Below are 19,854 nucleotides of genomic sequence, written 5' to 3'. Positions count from 1 at the left end.
AAAAACATACGAGAATTGGTTTGGGCTTGGCATACCTTAGAAATGTGGTGGAGATAGATTCAACTGAGGCATTCAAGAAGGCATTGGATGATTTTTTTGACTAGCAGTAATGTGCAAGAATATGAGGAATGGTAAGTAAATGGCACTCAGTCATGATGCTCACTTGGAGAGCCAGTGCAGGCACAATGAGGCGGATGGCTTTTTTCTGTGTTGCAACGCTTCAGTGATTCTGCATTCCAGGAGAGAAATAAATAGATCTAATTGATCCCTTCAAATTATTTTGTGACTGTCTTAAGCAGTGTCTTCAAGGTTTTATGAGTTTGTACATGAGATGTGGGTATTGCTTTATTGCCAATTTGCAGTGCATTCTCTTGATTTCTAATGGACAAATGGAAACTGGAATCTCCCTGCTGTCTTTGGTTCTGTTGCAGCAACTCATGAATGCTAACTTGTGACTTTTTAGATTGGATACTGTATGACATAGGAAAGATTTGAAAGTTAAAGTATCTGGCAAGATTCTCATTATTTCTGCATAAATAGTAAACCATTTTCAGGCAAGTTGGAGATGCATGGTTTTATGGCCATATCAAACATTCTCTATCCGAATTGTCACTCAGTCTACTGCTGCTGTTACAGAATTTTGCTGTTAATTTCACCATTGATTTGCACAATATCCTGAATTTGCTGTATTTCATGATGTTTGAATTGATTACATTTTTGGTGGAAAGAATCAGCAAAGGCAATACAAAATAGAAGATGCAACTCAGATGGTACAGAGAGATATAATATTGGGGTGTTGAGTATGTGCACAAAAGATTTAAGATAATAGGACAGACTGAGAAAATATTTGATGGGGATCTTCTGCTTTATAAATAGAGCCAGAGACAACAAAAGGCTGGATGTTGTGGTGAACCTTTATATAAAATTCAGCCTCAAATGGAGTGTTATATTCGCGTGTTTTGGAAGGATCTGAAGGCATTAGAGAAAGTGCAGAAAAGATTTGACATGTATGGTTGAAAAACTTGAGTTATGTGGATGAATTAGGCAGAGCAGGGATCCTGTTTGCAGATGAGAAGGTTAACAGTAGTATTGAAAATGATGAATCTGAACAGAGTGGAAGAGGAGGGACAGTTTCCTAATTTGTGGCTTAGTGCAACTCTTGCTTGTGCATTTCCTTATTTGATCAAATCACAGCTCATCAAAGTCTAACTGCTTAGTGTTTTATTTACTTTTTTTAATACTTAAAACAAGACAGTGAAGTTATCTAAATTAGTGTAATGAATTACTACTTGTTAATTCTTCGACTTACAGCAATTCCAGAGTGGGTGGTCAAGCCAAAAGACAGCAAGTTAGAAGAGGGGAAGCCAGGATTTTTGCACTGTAGCACCCGGGCCTCCCCAACTCCTACAGTTACCTGGTTCCGGAACAATGTGGATATCTCTGGTGTAAGTATATCATTGTCTATGGAGGTATGTGCAGTTTACGATTGGCTCAGATTACTGAAGAAGGTGGCAATGTAAATGTCTATCCTCGTCACTTTTTTGAAAATAATTTTTGTTCAGATATAGTTCCTTTTTACTTTTTCTGCCTCTCACATTTGTGAATCCTGACTGCATACAGGTTATTGAAGCAGAAAAGATATCTCAACTGATTGTGTTTTTTTTTCGTGTTCACACATCTTTTTAAAACAAAATTGCTCATTTTGGAGTTAGGTGCTCTGGTAGATTTTATCCTTTTCTTGCACAAGAACACAGACCAATTATAGCATCACAATCATAATCGTGGTTGACAGCTCACAGCACAGAACAGAGTATTAGGTGTTTTTCATGGTCATTGCCAAATAAGCAAGAATAATACTAAACTGCATTTCTTCAAGCCATAATTCATAGCACACCCTACAGCTGCAGCACTACATGATAGCTTTTCATTGGAGTCATATGCTAAAACTGCCCTTAACCTGATTCACAAACAATAAACTGATAACCAGCTCATTATTTGTTGGCGACAAATTGACTGGCACATGAGTGGAGTCACCATATGTTCTTCAGATGTATCATAGGGACTTATACATTCAAGAGAGAGTTTAAGATCTCATCCAAAAGATCACACTTCCACCAAACTGCACTACTTCAAAGCTACATTGGTCTCGAAGCATAGATTGTTTTCAAGTCCTTGGGCTTAAACCCATGACCTTCTGACTCAGACAATCCAAATTTGTATCTCCATTTCTATTTCAGGAATGAGATCGAGATTCCAACCACTGGGTGAAAACAATTTCTTTTGAGGTCAGCCATGGCTGACAGCTAAAGTAAATGACATTTTTCTCCCCCAAAGTAGCTTAATCAAATGTGAATGTGATATGGGTTATGAAACATAGAACCTTACAGTGCAGTACAGGCCCTTCTGCCCTCAATGTTGCACTGACCTGTGGAACCAATCTGAAGCTTATCTATCTTTCACTGTTCCATTTTCATACATATTTTTATCCAGTGACTATTTAAATGTCTCCCAAGTTGGTGAGTCTACGACTGTTGCAGGCAGTGTGTTCCACGCCCCCTAGTATTCTGAGCAAAGAAACTACTTCTGACATCTGTCCTATATATATCACTCCTTAATTTAAGTTATGTCCCCTCGTGCTAGCCATCACCATTGAGGAAAAAGGCTCTCACTGTCCACTCTATCTAACCTTCTGCTTATCTTGTATGTCTCAATTAAGGCACCTCTCAACCATTTTCTCTCTAATGAAAACTGCCTCAAGTCCCTCAGCCTTTCCTCATAAGACCTTCCCTCCATATCAGGCGACATTGTAGTAAGTCTCCTCTGAACCCTTTCCAAAGCTTCCACAGCTGAAAATGTGTTGCTGGAAAAGCGCAGCAAGTCAGGCAGCATCCAAGGAACAGGAGATTCGACGTTTCGGGCAGGAGATTCGACGTTTATGCCCGAAACATCAAATCTCCTGTTCCTTGGATGCTGCCTGACCTGCTGCGCTTTTCCAGCAACATATTTTCAGCTCTGATCTCCAGCATCTGCAGTCCTCACTTTCTCCTCAAAGCTTTCACATCCTTCCTATAATGTGACCAGAACTGTCAGCCACACCAGAGTTTTGTACAGTTGCAGCATGACCTTGTGGCTCTGAAACTTAATCTTTCTACCAATAAAAGCTAACGCACTTAACCCTATCAATCTGGGTGGCAACTTTCAGTGATCTATGTACATGGATACCGAGATCTCTCTGTTCATCAACCCTACCAAGAAACTTACCGTTAGTCCAGTACTCTTTATTCCTGTTGCTCCTTCCAAGGTGAATCTCCTCACACTTTTCCGCATTAAACTCCATTTATCACCTCTCAGCCCAGCTGTGCAGTATATCTATGTCCCTCTGTCACCTGCAACCTCCTTCCGCACTATCCACACCTCCACCGATCTTATTGCCATCCGCAAATTTACAAACCCATCCTTCTCTGCACTCATCTAAGTCATTTATAAAACTGGCAGGCAGCAGTGGCCCCAAAACAAATACACCACCAGTAACTGAACTCCTCAATAAACATTTCCCATCAACCACCACCCTCTGCTTTCTTTTAGGTGGCCAATTTCTTATCTAAACCGCTAACCCTCAATCCCATGCCTCCATATTTTGAGCAACAGCTTACCATGGGAAACCTTATCAAATGCCTTACTGAAATTTGTATACATCACATCCAGCACTTTACCCTCATCCACCTTTTTGGTCACTTTCTCAAAGAACTCGGTAAGGTTTGTGAGGTATGACCTACCCTTCTCAAAATTGTGCTGACTATGCCTAATCAACTTATTCCTCTCTAGATGATGATAAGTCCTCTCATAACCTTTTCCAACACTTAACCCACAACCAAAGTAAGGCTCTCTGGTGTATAATTACCAGGTTTGTTTCCACTCCCCTTCTTGAACAAGGGGGCAACATTTGCTATCCTCCACTCTGCTGCCATTATTCCTGTAGACAATGATGACATAAATTCTGGATTAGTGGCGCTGGAAGAGCACAGCAGTTCAGGCAGCATCCAAGGTGCAGCGAAATCGACGTTTTGGGCAAAAGCCCTTCATCATAATGACATAAAGTTCAAAGCCAAAGGCTTTGCAATCCTCTCCCTGGCTTCCCATAGAATCCTATGAAAATTCCCATCTGGCCCAGGGTCTTATCTATTTTCGCACTTTGCAGAATTGCTAACACCTCCTCTTTGTGAACCTCAGTCCCATCTAGTCTAATAGTCTGTATCTCAGTATTGTCTTTGACAACATAGTCCTTTTCCATTGTGAATGCTGACGAAAAATATTCATTTAGCACTTCCCCTATCTCATCGGACTCCACGCACAACATCTGTTACAATCCTTGATTGGCCCTAATCTTTCTGTAGTTAATCTTTTATGTGATATAGCTATAGAAAGCTTTAAGATTTTCCTTGATTCTACCTACTGACAACTTCTCACATCGCCTCCTGGCTCTTCTTAGCTCTCTCTTTAGGTCTTTCCTGGCTAACTTTTGACTCTCAAGTGCCCTAACTGAGAGTTCACGTCTCATCCTTACATAAGCTGCCTTCTTCCTCTTGACCAGAGATTCAGCTTCTTCAGTAAACTAAGGCTCCCTTGTTTAACCAGTTCCTTCCTGCCTGACAGGTGCATATATGTCTAGGATACGTAGTAGCTGTTCCTTGAATAAGCTCCACATTTCAGTTGTGCCCATCCCCTGTAACTTCCTTCCCCATCCTATGCATCCTAAATCTTGCCTACTCTCATTATACCTGTCTTTCCCCCAGCAATCACTCTTGCCCTGCGTCATTGACCTTTCTCTTTCCATTGCTAAAGTAAACATGACTGAATTGTGATCATAATCACCAAAGTGCTCACCTACCTCCAAACCTAACATCTGACTGGGTTCATTACCCAGTACCAATTCCAGTGTGGCCTCGCCCTTTGTTGACTTGTCTACATACTGTGTGTCAGGAAACCCTCCTGCACACATTGGACAAAAACTGACTCATCTAAAGTACTCGAGCAATAGTATTCCCAGTCAATGTTAGGGAAGTTAAAGTCCCCATAACAACTACCCTGTTACTCTTGCTCTTATCCAGAATTATCTTTGCTATTATTTCCTCTACATCTCTGGAACTATTCGGAGGCTTATAGAAAACTCCCAACACGGTATACAGGAGGTTGAGTAATGAGGTCAGAAATGAGGTTTCAAGGTTGCCAGTTCACCACCTTATTCCTGACATTGAAGTATACACACTTCAAACCTTCTTCCTGCTTGCTTGTGAACTCTTGCAACCTTGAAACCTCATTACTCTTAACCTCTTGTATACTGGAGCTACAGTTTAGGTTCTATGAAGAGTACACGGCTGAGTCATTGACTTTTGGTATTGGAGATTTCAGCAATAGAATATTAATATGAATACCTTGAATACTTAATTTGGAGATGCTGGTGTTGGATTGGGGTGTACAAAATTAAAAATCTCACAACACCAGGTTATAGTCCAACAGGTTTAATTGGAAGCACACTAGCTTTCAGAGCGACGCTCCTTCATCAGGGGATAGTGAAGGGCTTGATCGTAACACAGAATTTATAGCAAAAATTTACAAGTGTGATGTAACTGAAATTATACATTGAAACATTGATTGTCTGTTAAGCCTTTCATCTGTTAGAATACAGTGATAGTTTCACTTCTTTCATGTGTAAATCACAAAACTTTTTTTTAAAGTTGTATTCTTGGGTTAGCAATGATGATAGATAGACAATATGTTGAAGGTGTTGGCCCCTTGTGTTCTCTGTCTATGCTGTGATGTTTAGATTGATTCTAATCTAAAAAGTGAGATAACAGAGTTTTACATAAATTCATGCAGTTTTTGAACAAAGTACAATGTAACTCTGCAAGTCCAAATTCACCCCACAAAATATGTGTCCATGTGGGTCTTTGTCTGTGTGTGTGTGGGTGTGTGTACGGGTGTGTGTGGTGTCTTAAGTCTGTGAGGGGGTGCATGTGTGAGTTTGGGTGGGGGGGGGGGGGTGGGTGTCTGTGTGCGCGCGCGCGCGTGTGTGTGTGTGTAGTGCAATGGTGATCACCTGTAATGTGACATGAACCCAAGGTCCCGGTTGAGGCCCTCCCTATGGGTACCGAACTTGGCTATCAGCCTCTGCTCGACCACTTTTCTCTGCTGCCTGTCCCGAAGTCCACCTTGGAGGATGGTCACCTGAAGGTCCGAGGCTGAATGTCCTGGACCACTGAAGTGTTCCCCAACTGGGAGGGAACCCTCCTGTCTGTTGATTGTTGTGCGGTGCCCATTCATCCGTTGTCGTAGCCTTTGCTAGGTTTCCCCGATGTACCATGCCTCCGGGCATCCTTGCCTGCAACGTGTAAGACAGACCACGTTGGCTGAGTCACATGAGTACCTGCCATGCACAAGGTGGGAGGTGTTCCCACGCGTAATAGTGGTATCTATGTCCTCAATCTGACACGTCTTGCAGCGTCCACCGTGACAGGGTTGTATGGAATTGTCCTGAGAGCTGGGCAGTTTGCTACGAACAATGATCTGTTTGAGGTTTGGCGGTTGTTTAAAGTGGAGATGTGGGGAAGGTCTTGGTGAGGTGCTCATCTTCATTGATAATGTGTTGCAGGTCACAAAGAATATGGCGTAATTTTTTAGCTCCTGGGAAGTACTGAACAACGAAGGGTACCTTGTCAGTTGCAGCACGTGTCTGTCTCCTGAGGAGGTCATTACGGTTCCTTGCTGTGGCACGTCGGAACTGGTGGTCGATGAGTTGAGCATCGTGCCCCATTCTTGTGAGGGTATCCTTGAGCACTTCCAGGTGTCCGTCACGTTCCTCCTCATCTGATCCGGTGTATGAATAGGGCTTGTCCATAGGGAATGGCTGTTTTAATATGTTTTGAGTAGAAGCTGGAGAAGTGTAGCATTGTGAGGTTGTCTGTGGGTTTGTGGTAGAGTGTGGTGCTGAGGTGTCCATCCTTGATGATGACGCATGTGTCCAAGAATGAGACAGATAGTCAAGAGTAGTCCATGGTTAGTTTGATGGTGGGGGTTGAGGGGGTGCGCAGAGGAAGTTTGGTGCACCGACCTCTACACTGCTGAAGCCAAGTGTCAACTCATGGACACCTCCTCATACTGTACCTCGGTACCTCGTCCACAACCTCACCTCCCATCACCAAGCTATCATCTCCCAGGCCATCCACAGCCTAATTACCTCGGGGGCCCCGCACCTCCCAGTTCTATCTCTTACCCAAAATTCGCAAACCTGACTGCCCAGGCCGACCCATTATTTCAGCCTGCTCCTGCCCCACTAAATTTTTCTCTGCATACCTTGACACCGTCCTGTCCTCCTTGGTCCAGGATCTCCCCACGTACATTTGGGACACCACCCACGCCCTCCGCCTTCTCCATGACCTTTGGTTCCCCGGCTCCCAATACCTCATTTTCACCATAGATGTTCAGTCCTCATACACATCCAACTGCAATGACGAAGGCCTCCGAGCCCTCCATTTCTTCCTCTCATGCTGACCCAACCAGTCCCTTCCACTGACCCAGTCATTCGATTGATGGAATTGGTTTTCACCCTCAACAATTTCTCCTTCGAATCCTCCCATTTTCTTCCTACCAAAGGTGTAGTCATGGACACCTGCATGGGCCTCAGCTATGCCTGACTCATCATCGAGTATGTGGAACAGTCCATCTTCCAAAGTTATACTGGCAACATTCCCTAATTTTCCTCCACTACATGGATGACTGACTGTATTGACACCACCTCGTGCCCCACAAGGAGGTTGAGCAGTTCATCAACTTCACGAACACCTTTCACCCTGACCTCAAGTTCAGCTGGACCATCTCAGACACCTCCCTTCCCTTCTTGGATGCCCCCCCAATCTGTATTTCCGACGGTGACTCAGCACAGACATTTACCTCAAATCTACTAACTCCCACAGCCACCTGGACTACATCTCCACACCCTTTCTCCAAAAAATGCTATTTCTTACTCCCAATTCCTCCACCACATCTGTTCCCAGGTGGAGCAGTTCCACTCCAGAACATTCCAGATGGCCTCCTGCTTAAAGGACCACAATTTCCCCTCCCATGTGGTGAACAATCCCCTCCAGTGTATCTCCTCCACTTCCTGCACCTCTGCCCTTGAGCCCCACCCCTCCAACTGCAACAAGGATAGAACCACCATGGTCCTCACCTTCCTCCCCACCAACCTCTGGATACAACGCATCATCCTCACCATTTCTGCCACCTACAGCCAGACCCCAGCACCAGAGATATATTTCCGACACCACTCCTTTCAGCATTCTGCCGAGACAATTCCCACTGCGACTCCCTCGTTAGGTCCATGCCCCCCACCAACTCACCCTCCACTACTAGCACCTTCCCATGTCACCGCAGGAGATGTAAAACCTGTGCCCCCACCCCCCAATCTCCATCCAAAGCCCCAAAGGATCCTTCCACATCCAGCAGAGATTTTTCTGCACATCCAAACACCTCATCTACTGCGTCCGTTGCTCTCATTGTGGTCTCCTCTTGATTGGGGAGACAAGGCGCCAACTTGCAGAATGTTTCAGAGAACATCTCCAGTACTAAACAACCCCACTTGCCCTCCCACTCTGCCAAGGGCATGCAAATCCTAGGCCGCCTGCACCGCCAAATCCTAGCCAGCTGACAACTGGAGGAAGGACAGTAAAAAATGAGGTCTGCAGATGCTGGAGATCACAGCTGCAAATGTGTTGCTGGTCAAAGCACAGCAGGTTAGGCAGCATCTCAGGAATAGAGAATTCGACGTTTCGAGCATAAGCCCTTCATCAGGAATAAGAGAGAGAGAGCCAAGCAGGCTGAGATAAAAGGTAGGGAGGAGGGACTAGGGGGAGGGGCGATGGAGGTGGGATAGGTGGAAGGAGGTCAAGGTGAAGGTGATAGGCCGGAGTGGGGTGGGGGCGGAGAGGTCAGGAAGAGGATTGCAGGTTAGGAGGGCGGTGCTGAGTTGAGGGAACCGACTGAGACAAGGTGGGGGGAGGGGAAATGAGGAAGCTGGAGAAATCTGAATTCATACCTTGTGGTTGGAGGGTTCCCAGGCGGAAGATGAGGCGCTCCTCCTCCAGCCGTCGTGTAGTTGTGTTCTGCCGGTGGAGGAGTCCAAGGACCTGCATGTCCTCGGTGGAGTGGGAGGGGGAGTTAAAGTGTTGAGCCACGGGGTGATTGGGTTGGTTGGTTCGGGCGGCCCAGAGGTGTTCTCTGAAGCGTTCCGCAAGTAAGCGGCCTGTCTCACCAATATAGAGGAGGCCACATCGGGTGCAGCGGATGCAATAGATGATGTGTGTGGAGGTACAGGTGAACTTGTGGCGGATATGGAAGGATCCCTTGGGGCCTTGGAGGGAAGTGAGTGTGGAGGTGTGGGCGCAAGTTTTACATTTCCTGCGGTTGCAGGGGAAGGTGCCGGGGGTGGAGGTTGGGTTGGTGGGGGGTGTGGATCTGACAAGGGAGTCACGAAGGGAGTGGTCCTTGCGGAACGCTGATAGGGGAGGGGAGGGAAATATATCCTTGGTGGTGGGGTCCGTTTGGAGGTGGCGGAAATGGCGGCGGATAATACGTTGTATGCGCAGGTTGGTGGGGTGGTAGGTGAGAACCAGTGGGGTTCTGTCTTGGTGGCGGTTGGAGGAGCGGGGCTCAAGGGCGGAGGAGCGGGAAGTGGAGGAGATGCGGTGGAGGGCATCGTCGATCACGTCTGGGGGGAATCTGCGGTCCTTGAAGAAGGAGGCCATCTGGGCTGTGCGGTGTTGGAATTGGTCCTCCTGGGAGCAGATGCGGCGGAGACGAAGGAATTGGGAATATGGGATGGCGTTTTTACAGGGGGCAGGGTGGGAGGAGGTGTAGTCCAGGTAGCTGTGGGAGTCAGTCGGTTTATAATAGATGTCTGTGTTGAGTCGGTCGCCCGAGATAGAAATGGAAAGGTCTAGGAAGGGGAGGGAGGAGTCTGAGACAGTCCAGGTGAATTTCAGGTCGGGATGGAAGGTGTTAGTAAAGTTGATGAACTGTTCAACCTCCTCGTGGGAGCACGAGGCAGCGCCGATACAGTCATCGATGTAGCGGAGGAAAAGGTGGGGGGTGGTGCCAGTGTAGTTGCGGAAGATGGACTGTTCCACATATCCTACGAAGAGGCAGGCATAGCTGGGGCCCATGCGGGTGCCCATGGCAACTCCTTTAGTTTGGAGGAAGTGGGAGGATTGAAAAGAGAAGTTATTCAGGGTGAGGACCAGTTCAGTCAGTCGAAGGAGGGTGTCAGTGGAAGGGTACTGGTTGGTGCGGCGGGAAAGGAAGAAGCGGAGCGCTTTGAGTCCTTCGTGATGGGGGATGGAGGTGTACAGGGACTGGATGTCCATAGTGAAAATAAGGCGTTGGGGACCGGGGAAGCGAAAATCCTGGAGGAGGTGGAGGGCGTGGGTGGTGTCCCGAACGTAGGTGGGGAGTTCTTGGACTAAAGAGGACAGGACCGTGTCGAGGTATTGGGAGATGAGTTCGGTGGGGCAGGAGCAGGCTGAGACAATGGGTCGGCCGGGGCAGGCAGGTTTGTGGATTTTGGGCAGGAGGTAGAAACGGGTGGTGCGGGGTTGTGGGACTATGAGGTTGGAGGCGGTGGATGGGAGATCCCCTGAGGTGATGAGGTCCTGGATGGTCTGGGAGATGATGGTTTGGTGGTGGGAGGTGGGAGGTGGGGTCGTGGTCAAGGGGACCCCACCACCAAGGATATATTTCCCTCCCCTCCCCTATCAGCGTTCCGCAAGGACCACTCCCTTCGTGACTCCCTTGTCAGATCCACACCCCCCACCAACCCAACCTCCACCCCGGCACCTTCCCCTGCAACCGCAGGAAATGTAAAACTTCACAACCACACCTCCACACTCACTTCCCTCCAAGGCCCCAAGGGATCCTTCCATATCCGCCACAAGTTCACCTGTACCTCCACACATCATCTATTGCATCCGCTGCACCCGATGTGGCCTCCTCTATATTGGTGAGACAGGCCGCTTACTTGCGGAACGCTTCAGAGAACACCTCTGGGCCGCCCGAACCAACCAACCCAATCACCCCGTGGCTCAACACTTTAACTCCCCCTCCCACTCCACCGAGGACATGCAGGTCCTTGGACTCCTCCACCGGCAGAACACAACTACACGACGGCTGGAGGAGGAGCGCCTCATCTTCCGCCTGGGAACCCTCCAACCACAAGGTATGAATTCAGATTTCTCCAGCTTCCTCATTTCCCCTCCCCCCACCTTGTCTCAGTCGGTTCCCTCAACTCAGCACCGCCCTCCTAACCTGCAATCCTCTTCCTGACCTCTCCGCCCCCACCCCACTCCGGCCTATCACCTTCACCTTGACCTCCTTCCACCTATCCCATCTCCATCGCCCCTCCCCCTAGTCCCTCCTCCCTACCTTTTATCTCAGCCTGCTTGGCTCTCTCTCTCACCATCCCTCCAGATCTTCCCCTCTCTGAGGATGAAAGATCAGTCCTCAGCAGGGGCCTCACCTTCGTTCCCCTACGCCCTCGGATTAATGAGTTCAACACGCGGCGAGATATTGAACAATTCTTCCGCCGCCTTCGCCTCCGTGCCTACTTTCACAACCAAGACTCCCGCCCACCCTCTGACGACCCCTTCTCCCGCCTCCAACACACCCCATCCACCTGGACACCCCGTGCAGGCCTCCTACCCGCCCTCGACCTCTTTATAGCCAACTGCCGCCGTGACATCAACCGACTCAACCTGTCCACCCCTCTCACCCACTCCAACCTCTCACCCTCAGAACGTGCAGCCCTCCACTCCCTCCGCTCCAATCCCAACCTCACCATCAAACCCGCAGACAAGGGAGGCGCGGTGGTAGTTTGGCGCACTGACCTGTACACCGCTGAAGCCAAACGCCAGCTCGCGGACGCCTCCTCTTATCGCCCCCTTGACCACGACCCCACCTCCCACCACCAAACCATCATCTCCCAGACCATCCAGGACCTCATCACCTCAGGGGATCTCCCATCCACCGCCTCCAACCTCATAGTCCCACAACCCCGCACCGCCCGTTTCTACCTCCTGCCCAAAATCCACAAACCTGCCTGCCCCGGCCGACCCATTGTCTCAGCCTGCTCCTGCCCCACCGAACTCATCTCCCAATACCTCGACACGGTCCTGTCCTCTTTAGTCCAAGAACTCCCCACCTACGTTCGGGACACCACCCACGCCCTCCACCTCCTCCAGGATTTTCGCTTCCCCGGTCCCCAACGCCTTATTTTCACTATGGACATCCAGTCCCTGTACACCTCCATCCCCCATCACGAAGGACTCAAAGCGCTCCGCTTCTTCCTTTCCCGCCGCACCAACCAGTACCCTTCCACTGACACCCTCCTTCGACTGACTGAACTGGTCCTCACCCTGAATAACTTCTCTTTTCAATCCTCCCACTTCCTCCAAACTAAAGGAGTTGCCATGGGCACCCGCATGGGCCCCAGCTATGCCTGCCTCTTCGTAGGATATGTGGAACAGTCCATCTTCCGCAACTACACTGGCACCACCCCCCACCTTTTCCTCCGCTACATCGATGACTGTATCGGCGCTGCCTCGTGCTCCCACGAGGAGGTTGAACAGTTCATCAACTTTACTAACACCTTCCATCCCGACCTGAAATTCACCTGGACTGTCTCAGACTCCTCCCTCCCCTTCCTAGACCTTTCCATTTCTATCTCGGGCGACCGACTCAACACAGACATCTATTATAAACCGACTGACTCCCACAGCTACCTGGACTACACCTCCTCCCACCCTGCCCCCTGTAAAAACGCCATCCCATATTCCCAATTCCTTCGTCTCCGCCGCATCTGCTCCCAGGAGGACCAATTCCAACACCGCACAGCCCAGATGGCCTCCTTCTTCAAGGACCGCAGATTCCCCCCAGACGTGATCGACGATGCCCTCCACCGCATCTCCTCCACTTCCCGCTCCTCCGCCCTTGAGCCCCGCTCCTCCAACCGCCACCAAGACAGAACCCCACTGGTTCTCACCTACCACCCCACCAACCTGCGCATACAACGTATTATCCGCCGCCATTTCCGCCACCTCCAAACGGACCCCACCACCAAGGATATATTTCCCTCCCCTCCCCTATCAGCGTTCCGCAAGGACCACTCCCTTCGTGACTCCCTTGTCAGATCCACACCCCCCACCAACCCAACCTCCACCCCCGGCACCTTCCCCTGCAACCGCAGGAAATGTAAAACTTGCGCCCACACCTCCACACTCACTTCCCTCCAAGGCCCCAAGGGATCCTTCCATATCCGCCACAAGTTCACCTGTACCTCCACACACATCATCTATTGCATCCGCTGCACCCGATGTGGCCTCCTCTATATTGGTGAGACAGGCCGCTTACTTGCGGAACGCTTCAGAGAACACCTCTGGGCCGCCCGAACCAACCAACCCAATCACCCCGTGGCTCAACACTTTAACTCCCCCTCCCACTCCACCGAGGACATGCAGGTCCTTGGACTCCTCCACCGGCAGAACACAACTACACGACGGCTGGAGGAGGAGCGCCTCATCTTCCGCCTGGGAACCCTCCAACCACAAGGTATGAATTCAGATTTCTCCAGCTTCCTCATTTCCCCTCCCCCCACCTTGTCTCAGTCGGTTCCCTCAACTCAGCACCGCCCTCCTAACCTGCAATCCTCTTCCTGACCTCTCCGCCCCCACCCCACTCCGGCCTATCACCTTCACCTTGACCTCCTTCCACCTATCCCACCTCCATCGCCCCTCCTCCCTACCTTTTATCTCAGCCTGCTTGGCTCTCTCTCTCTTATTCCTGATGAAGGGCTTATGCTCGAAACGTCGAATTCTCTATTCCTGAGATGCTGCCTAACCTGCTGTGCTTTGACCAGCAACACATTTGCAACTGGAGGAAGGACACCCAACCTTCCTCCTTGGTACACTCCAACCACTGGATCAATGTGGATTTCACCAGCTTCCTCATCTCCCCTCCCTCCACCTTATTCCAGATCCAACCCTTCAACTCAGCACCACCCTCTTGAACTGTCCTGTGTGTTCATCTTCCTTCCCACCTATCCGCTCCACCCTTGGGTCCCCATCTTCATCTATCTGTCGCATTCCAAGATACCTACCTCACAGCCCCACTCCCACCCTCCTACTTATCTCTCAGCACCTCCTCCACATCTCTCACTCACGCACACACAGGCACACACGTTCTCTCTCACGCACATTTTCTCCCTCTCAAATGTGCCCTCTCTCTCTCTTGCTCACCCTTGTGTGCGCCCTCTCTATCTCGCGTGCCCTCTCTCATGCCCGTTCTCTCTTGTCTGCTCTTTCGCGTGCCCACTCTCTTGTTCTTGCACCAGCTCGCTCTCGCGCCGGCCCTCTCTCGCACCCTCGCTCTTGCACCCGCTCTCTCGCTCTCACGCCCCCTCTTGTGCCCCCTCTTGCGCCCGCTCTCTCTCGCTCTTGCGCTTGCTCTCGCATCCGCTCGCTCTTGCGCCTGCACTCTTGCTCTCGTGCTCCTTCTCTCTCGCACGCGCTCCCCCTTGATGAAGAGCTTATGCTTGACACATCAACTCTCCTGCTCCTTGGATGTTATCTGACCTGCTATGCTTTGCCAGCACCACACTTTTGATACTGCCAGTAAAACCAATTAACCCGAACCCACTTATAGATATGCAGAAAATTTAAACACCGATCATTCAACATGTTGCCTGTGCCGGTTGAAAAATAATCATTTGATTTAATTTTACTTTCAACAGATTGTGTGAGTTGTATAACATTGATTTTAATGGGCGCTGCAGTAGTAATGACCAGTCCAGAGATGTATGCTAATGGTTTAGGCAATGGGTTCAAATCCCATCACAATAGATGTTGATAGTGATGCAATGGCTAGCATTTCTGGAGCATTGCATCATCTGATAAATTGTAACAATTATAATATTCATTTAATACACAAAAATGCACAAGACAAACAAGTTAAAAAATTGCAGCAGATGAAGGGAAGTAGTTTATGAGATTGCGAGATAATACTGTTAGCCTGAAGATAAAATCATAGGACATCGGAACAGAAGTAGGCAATGCAGCTTGTCAAGTCTGGTCCCTTGTTCAGTCATACCATGTCTGATCTGATGATTCTCAACTCCATTTTTCCACCATATCCCCATAATCCTTGGTCCATTTACTGATTTAAAAATCCAACTTTCTCAACATTGAATATACATTATGACCCAGCCTCAGCAGCCCTCCACAGTAAAGAATTCAACAGATTCACAAACCTAAAACAAAGAACTGCAGATGCTGAAGATCTGAAATGAAAACATAAATTACTGGAGAAACTCAACAGTTTTGGCAGCATCTGTGAAGAGAGAGTAGATTTAATGTTTCAAGTCCAATGACCTTTCTTCAGACTCTTCATTATTTATATGGCAAGCCCATTTCAGTTTCTGGTCAATAGTAATACCTAGGATGTTGAAAGTTAGGGATTTGATGTTGGTAATGCCATTGTATGTCATGGGGCAATGGTCAGACAGTCTTTTATTTAGAGATAGTCATTTCCTGGCATTTGTGTGGCATTGCTGTTGCATGCTTCTTGTCAACACAAAGCTGGATGCTGTCTTGCTGCATTCAGACATGAGCTGCTTCAGCATCTAAGGAGTCATGAATGGTGCTGTGCATTGCACAATCATCAGCAAGCATCCCCAATGCTGACTTTATGATGCGGATGAATCATTTAAAAATGTTTTGGCATAGGGCAAGACCCTCAGGACCTCCTAGTGGTGGTGTCCTGGAGCTGAGATGACTGACTTCCAACAATCACAGCCAGCTTCCTGCATGGAAGAGGCAGAGTATAAACTGTTCTTGACCAGTCTGGACTTACAAAACCCAAAGCTAAAAGTCTTCTGTTAGCTGTAGTCCATAACTGAGTAGAAATTGCTGAATAATCCTGGAAATACTAATAGCTATACTAATGAAATATAAGATATTTGCTCTACCTTGTAATGTGGCCTATTTATGCTTGTTCAAAGCAATGTACAATGATATCTAGGAACATTTGCAAGCCAAAGGAATATGTTCACATTTTGTGCCATTTATGAATTACCTGGGAGTTTGGGGAATATGTTCTTTGTGGTAAAATTGGCAATCTTAGAACCCCTACAGTGTGGAAACAGGCCCTTTGGCCCAACAAGTCCACACTGACCCTCTGAAGAGTAACCCTACCCTATATTTACCCCAGATCAATGCTCCTTACCTACACATCCCTGAACACTGTGGGCAATTCAGCATGGCCAATTCACCTAACCTGAACACCTTTGGATTGTGGGGGGAAACCGGAGCACCCAGAGAAAACACACGCAGATACTGGGAGAATGTGCACACTCCATTCAGACAGTCGCCCAAGGCTGGAATTGAACCCGGGTCCCAGTGAGACAGCAGTGCTAACCACTGAACCACCATGCTGCCCCAATCGGTCAACTTGCCAACCACTCAGCACTCTTTTCTCCTATACGATGAACTGTTGTGATATTTGAAAATTGACATTTTATATTAGTTCTGATGAGTACAAGATGAAGAGCTTCACCAAAATGTCTGTCTTTTGAATAATAAAACAGTTGCAGCTATAACATTGTCTGCATGCAAACAAATTGCTTCCATATCACGTGTTAATGTGCAAGCAGTAACTATTTTTTTTACCCAAGCTGCCAAAACCCATTTCTTAAATTATAATTCTTGTCTGAAGTTATTTGAGGGGAAGAAATGTTCTTTATTTGACCAATTGCAAACTCTTTTTGTCTCTTACTGTGTCTCTGTAGTAGAAAATGCCTGCTTCCTGAAGGAAGCTGTTATGTTCGTCCACCAGTTGAGCTAAGCTGTTGTTTTTAACGAGCATGTCAGAAGCTATATTTGTGAACCAGTTGTTTTGTGTTAGCAGACTTGCTTAAATTTCTGTATCTTTTCATTGTCTTGGTTAATTTACAGGACAGTCGATTTGAGGAGTTTGACAATGGAACTCTGCGTATTAATAATGTGGAGGTGTATGATGGAACTGTATACAAATGTCAGAGCAGGACCTCAGCAGGATACATTGAAGAAGGTGCACGTGTCCAAGTCTTAGGTTAGTGCAAGTGTTCATTCTAACTTGATTTATGTTTGACCATTTCATTTGGAACATGAATTGAGTAGTACAAGGTAATCCCCAGTATCACCTAGCCTACCCAGAGCTGGTTGCCCAATTTTGTTTGCTCATATTTTGCAAAGATGTATTTTCTCTGTCCCAAACACTCTAAAATTGTTATCAGTTAAGTATTTGTAATGAACCAGGAGCAGGCAGGTGGGACTAGTTTAGTTTGGGATTATGTTGAGCTTGCACTGGTTGAACTGCAGGATTTCCATGTGATATGACTGTGACTCTGACTGGTGCTAGCTAACATTTCAAGCTTTTGAAGTCTTCAGAAATATGTCTGATACTTTACTGAGACTTTTGATGCATTCTTTGCTGCCAGTGCTTCTTGGAGCAAACTTGAGGAAGCCTGGACGCCTTGTTTGACTCTCTCATTACATGAAGATAGACATGATTTCCAACCATCAGAAGAAAACATACTGAGATTCTGCGAAATCTTTTTCAGTACCAAAGTAGCAGTTGGGTTTTTTGCCATTATGTGAGGAATAAGAGAATGGTCAAAGAAAGAGTAGGGCCGATCAGGGATAGCACAGGGAATTTGCGTGTGGAGGTAGGGGAAGCCCTAAGTGAGTTTTTTGCTTCTGTCTTTACGAAAGAAACAAACTTTGTAGTGAATGAAACCCTTGAAGAGCAGGTGTGCATGCTGGAATGGATAGAGATAGAGGAAGCTGATGTGCTGAAAATTTTGTCAAGCATTAAAATTGACAAGTTGTCAGGCCCGGACCAGATTTGTCCTCGGCTGCTTTGGGAAATGAGAAATGCAATTGCTTTGCCACTTGCAAAGATCTTTGCATCCTTGCTCTCCACTGGAGTCATACCTGAGGACTGGAGAGAGGCAAATGTAATTCCTCTCTTCAAGAAAGGAAATAGGGAAATCCCTGGCAATTACAGACCAGTAAGTCTCACATCTGTCGTCTGCAAGGTGTTAGAAAGGATTCTGAGGGATAGGATTTATGACCATCTGGAAGAGCATGGCTTGATCAAATGCAGTCAACACGGCTTTGTGAGGGGCAGGTCATGCCTCACAAACCTTATCGAGTTCTTTGAGGATGTGACTAGAAAAGTTGATGAGAGTCGAGCTGTGGATGTGGTGAATAGGACTTCAGCAAGGCATCTGATAAGGTTCCCTTGGTAGGCTCATTCAGAAGGTCAGGAAGAATGGGATAAAGGGGAACTTAGCTGTCTGGATATAGAATTGGCTGGCCAACAGAAGACGGCGAGTGGTAGTAGAAGGAAAATATTCTGCCTGGAAGTCTGTGGTGAGTGGTGTTCCACAGGGCTCTGTCCTTGGGCCTCTACTGTTTGTAATTTTTATTAATGACTTGGATGAGGGGATTGAAGGATGGGTCAGCAAGTTTGCAGACGACACAAAGATTGGAGATGTCGTTGACAGTATAGAGGGCTGTTGTCGGCTGCAGCAGGACATTGACAGGATGCAGAGATGGGCTGAGAGGTGACAGATGGAGTTCAACCTGGATAAATGCGAGGTGATGCATTTTGGAAGGTCGAATTTGAAAGCTAAGTACAGGATTAAGGATAGGATTCATGGCAGTTTTGATGAACAGAGGGATCTTGGTGTGCAGGTACATAGATCCCTTAAAATGGCTGCCCTAGTGGACAGGGTTGTTAAGAAAGCATATGGTGTTTTGGCTTTCATTATCAGGGGGATTGAGTTTAAGAGTCGTGAGATCTTGTTGCAGCTCTATAAAACTTTGGTTAGACCGCACTTGAAATACTGCGTCCAGTTCTGGTCGCTCTATTATAGGAAAGATATGGATGGTTTGGAGAGGGTTCGGAGGAGGTTTATCAGGATGCTGCCTGGACTGGCGGGCGTATCTTATGAAGAGAGGTTGACTGAGCTCGGATTTTTTTCATTGGAGAAAAGGAGGAGGAGAGGGGACCTAATTGAGGTATACAAGATAATGAGAGGCATAGATAGTCTCTGGCTATTGACTCTATTTCCCAGGGCAGAAATGACTAACACGAGGGATCATAGTTTTAAGCTGGTTGGAGGAAAGTATAGAGGGGATGTCAGAGGCGGGTTATTTACACAGAGAGTTGTGAGAGCATGGAGTGCGTTGCCATCAGTTGTGGAAGCAAGGTCATTGGGGACATTGAATTTTAAAAGGATTCTTGTTCACATTCTCTCTGCATCCCTTACCCAGAACCCTCAGTCTGTGTCCACTGATTTTCATAACACTTCTATGACTCTATAATTAATTGGAAGAGTGTAACTGTCAGGCCAATGGTTTACACATCCTGCACTATGTGGGGAAAATCTTTGGACTCCTGATAGTCTGGATGACTGTGTGCGCAGGAGGAGCCTCTGGCTATGTCATTGTGAGTGGCAACTGGGGTCATGATGGCTTGTGGTTAATAAGTTTCAGGATGTGGTCATCCCACAGCTTGTAGAAGTGCAGGTAGAGATGGAATAGTTGATTATTAGATTTAAGAAAAGGACTAGGCAGTTAGTGAGGGAATCCTCCAAATTCATCTGCCTTGCAAACTTTTTATTGACTTTTGAAAATATTGAGCTTGACAGCTTCTCTGTGGAGGCCAGTGTGGGACCAATCTTGGTAATCCAACTGCTGAGGTGGGGACACC

General features: G+C 47.6%; 1 protein-coding gene across 3 annotated transcripts in view; it reads left to right on the top strand.

Moving 5' to 3' along the window:
* LOC132830470 (inactive tyrosine-protein kinase 7-like) overlaps positions 1-19,854 on the top strand; it is a 261,952-nt gene that overhangs the window by 166,009 nt on the left and 76,089 nt on the right. For all 3 annotated transcript variants that reach the window (XM_060848217.1, XM_060848226.1, XM_060848235.1), the window contains 2 exons: positions 1,312-1,445; positions 17,049-17,184. In XM_060848217.1, coding sequence (XP_060704200.1) covers positions 1,312-1,445; positions 17,049-17,184 — 270 coding nt within the window. The remainder of the gene's footprint in view (positions 1-1,311; positions 1,446-17,048; positions 17,185-19,854) is intronic.

This window comes from Hemiscyllium ocellatum, chromosome 3 (genome assembly GCF_020745735.1).
Source record: "Hemiscyllium ocellatum isolate sHemOce1 chromosome 3, sHemOce1.pat.X.cur, whole genome shotgun sequence".
In the NCBI taxonomy this organism is placed as follows: Eukaryota; Metazoa; Chordata; class Chondrichthyes; order Orectolobiformes; family Hemiscylliidae; genus Hemiscyllium; species Hemiscyllium ocellatum.
This window is presented reverse-complemented; position numbering and strand designations above follow the sequence as displayed.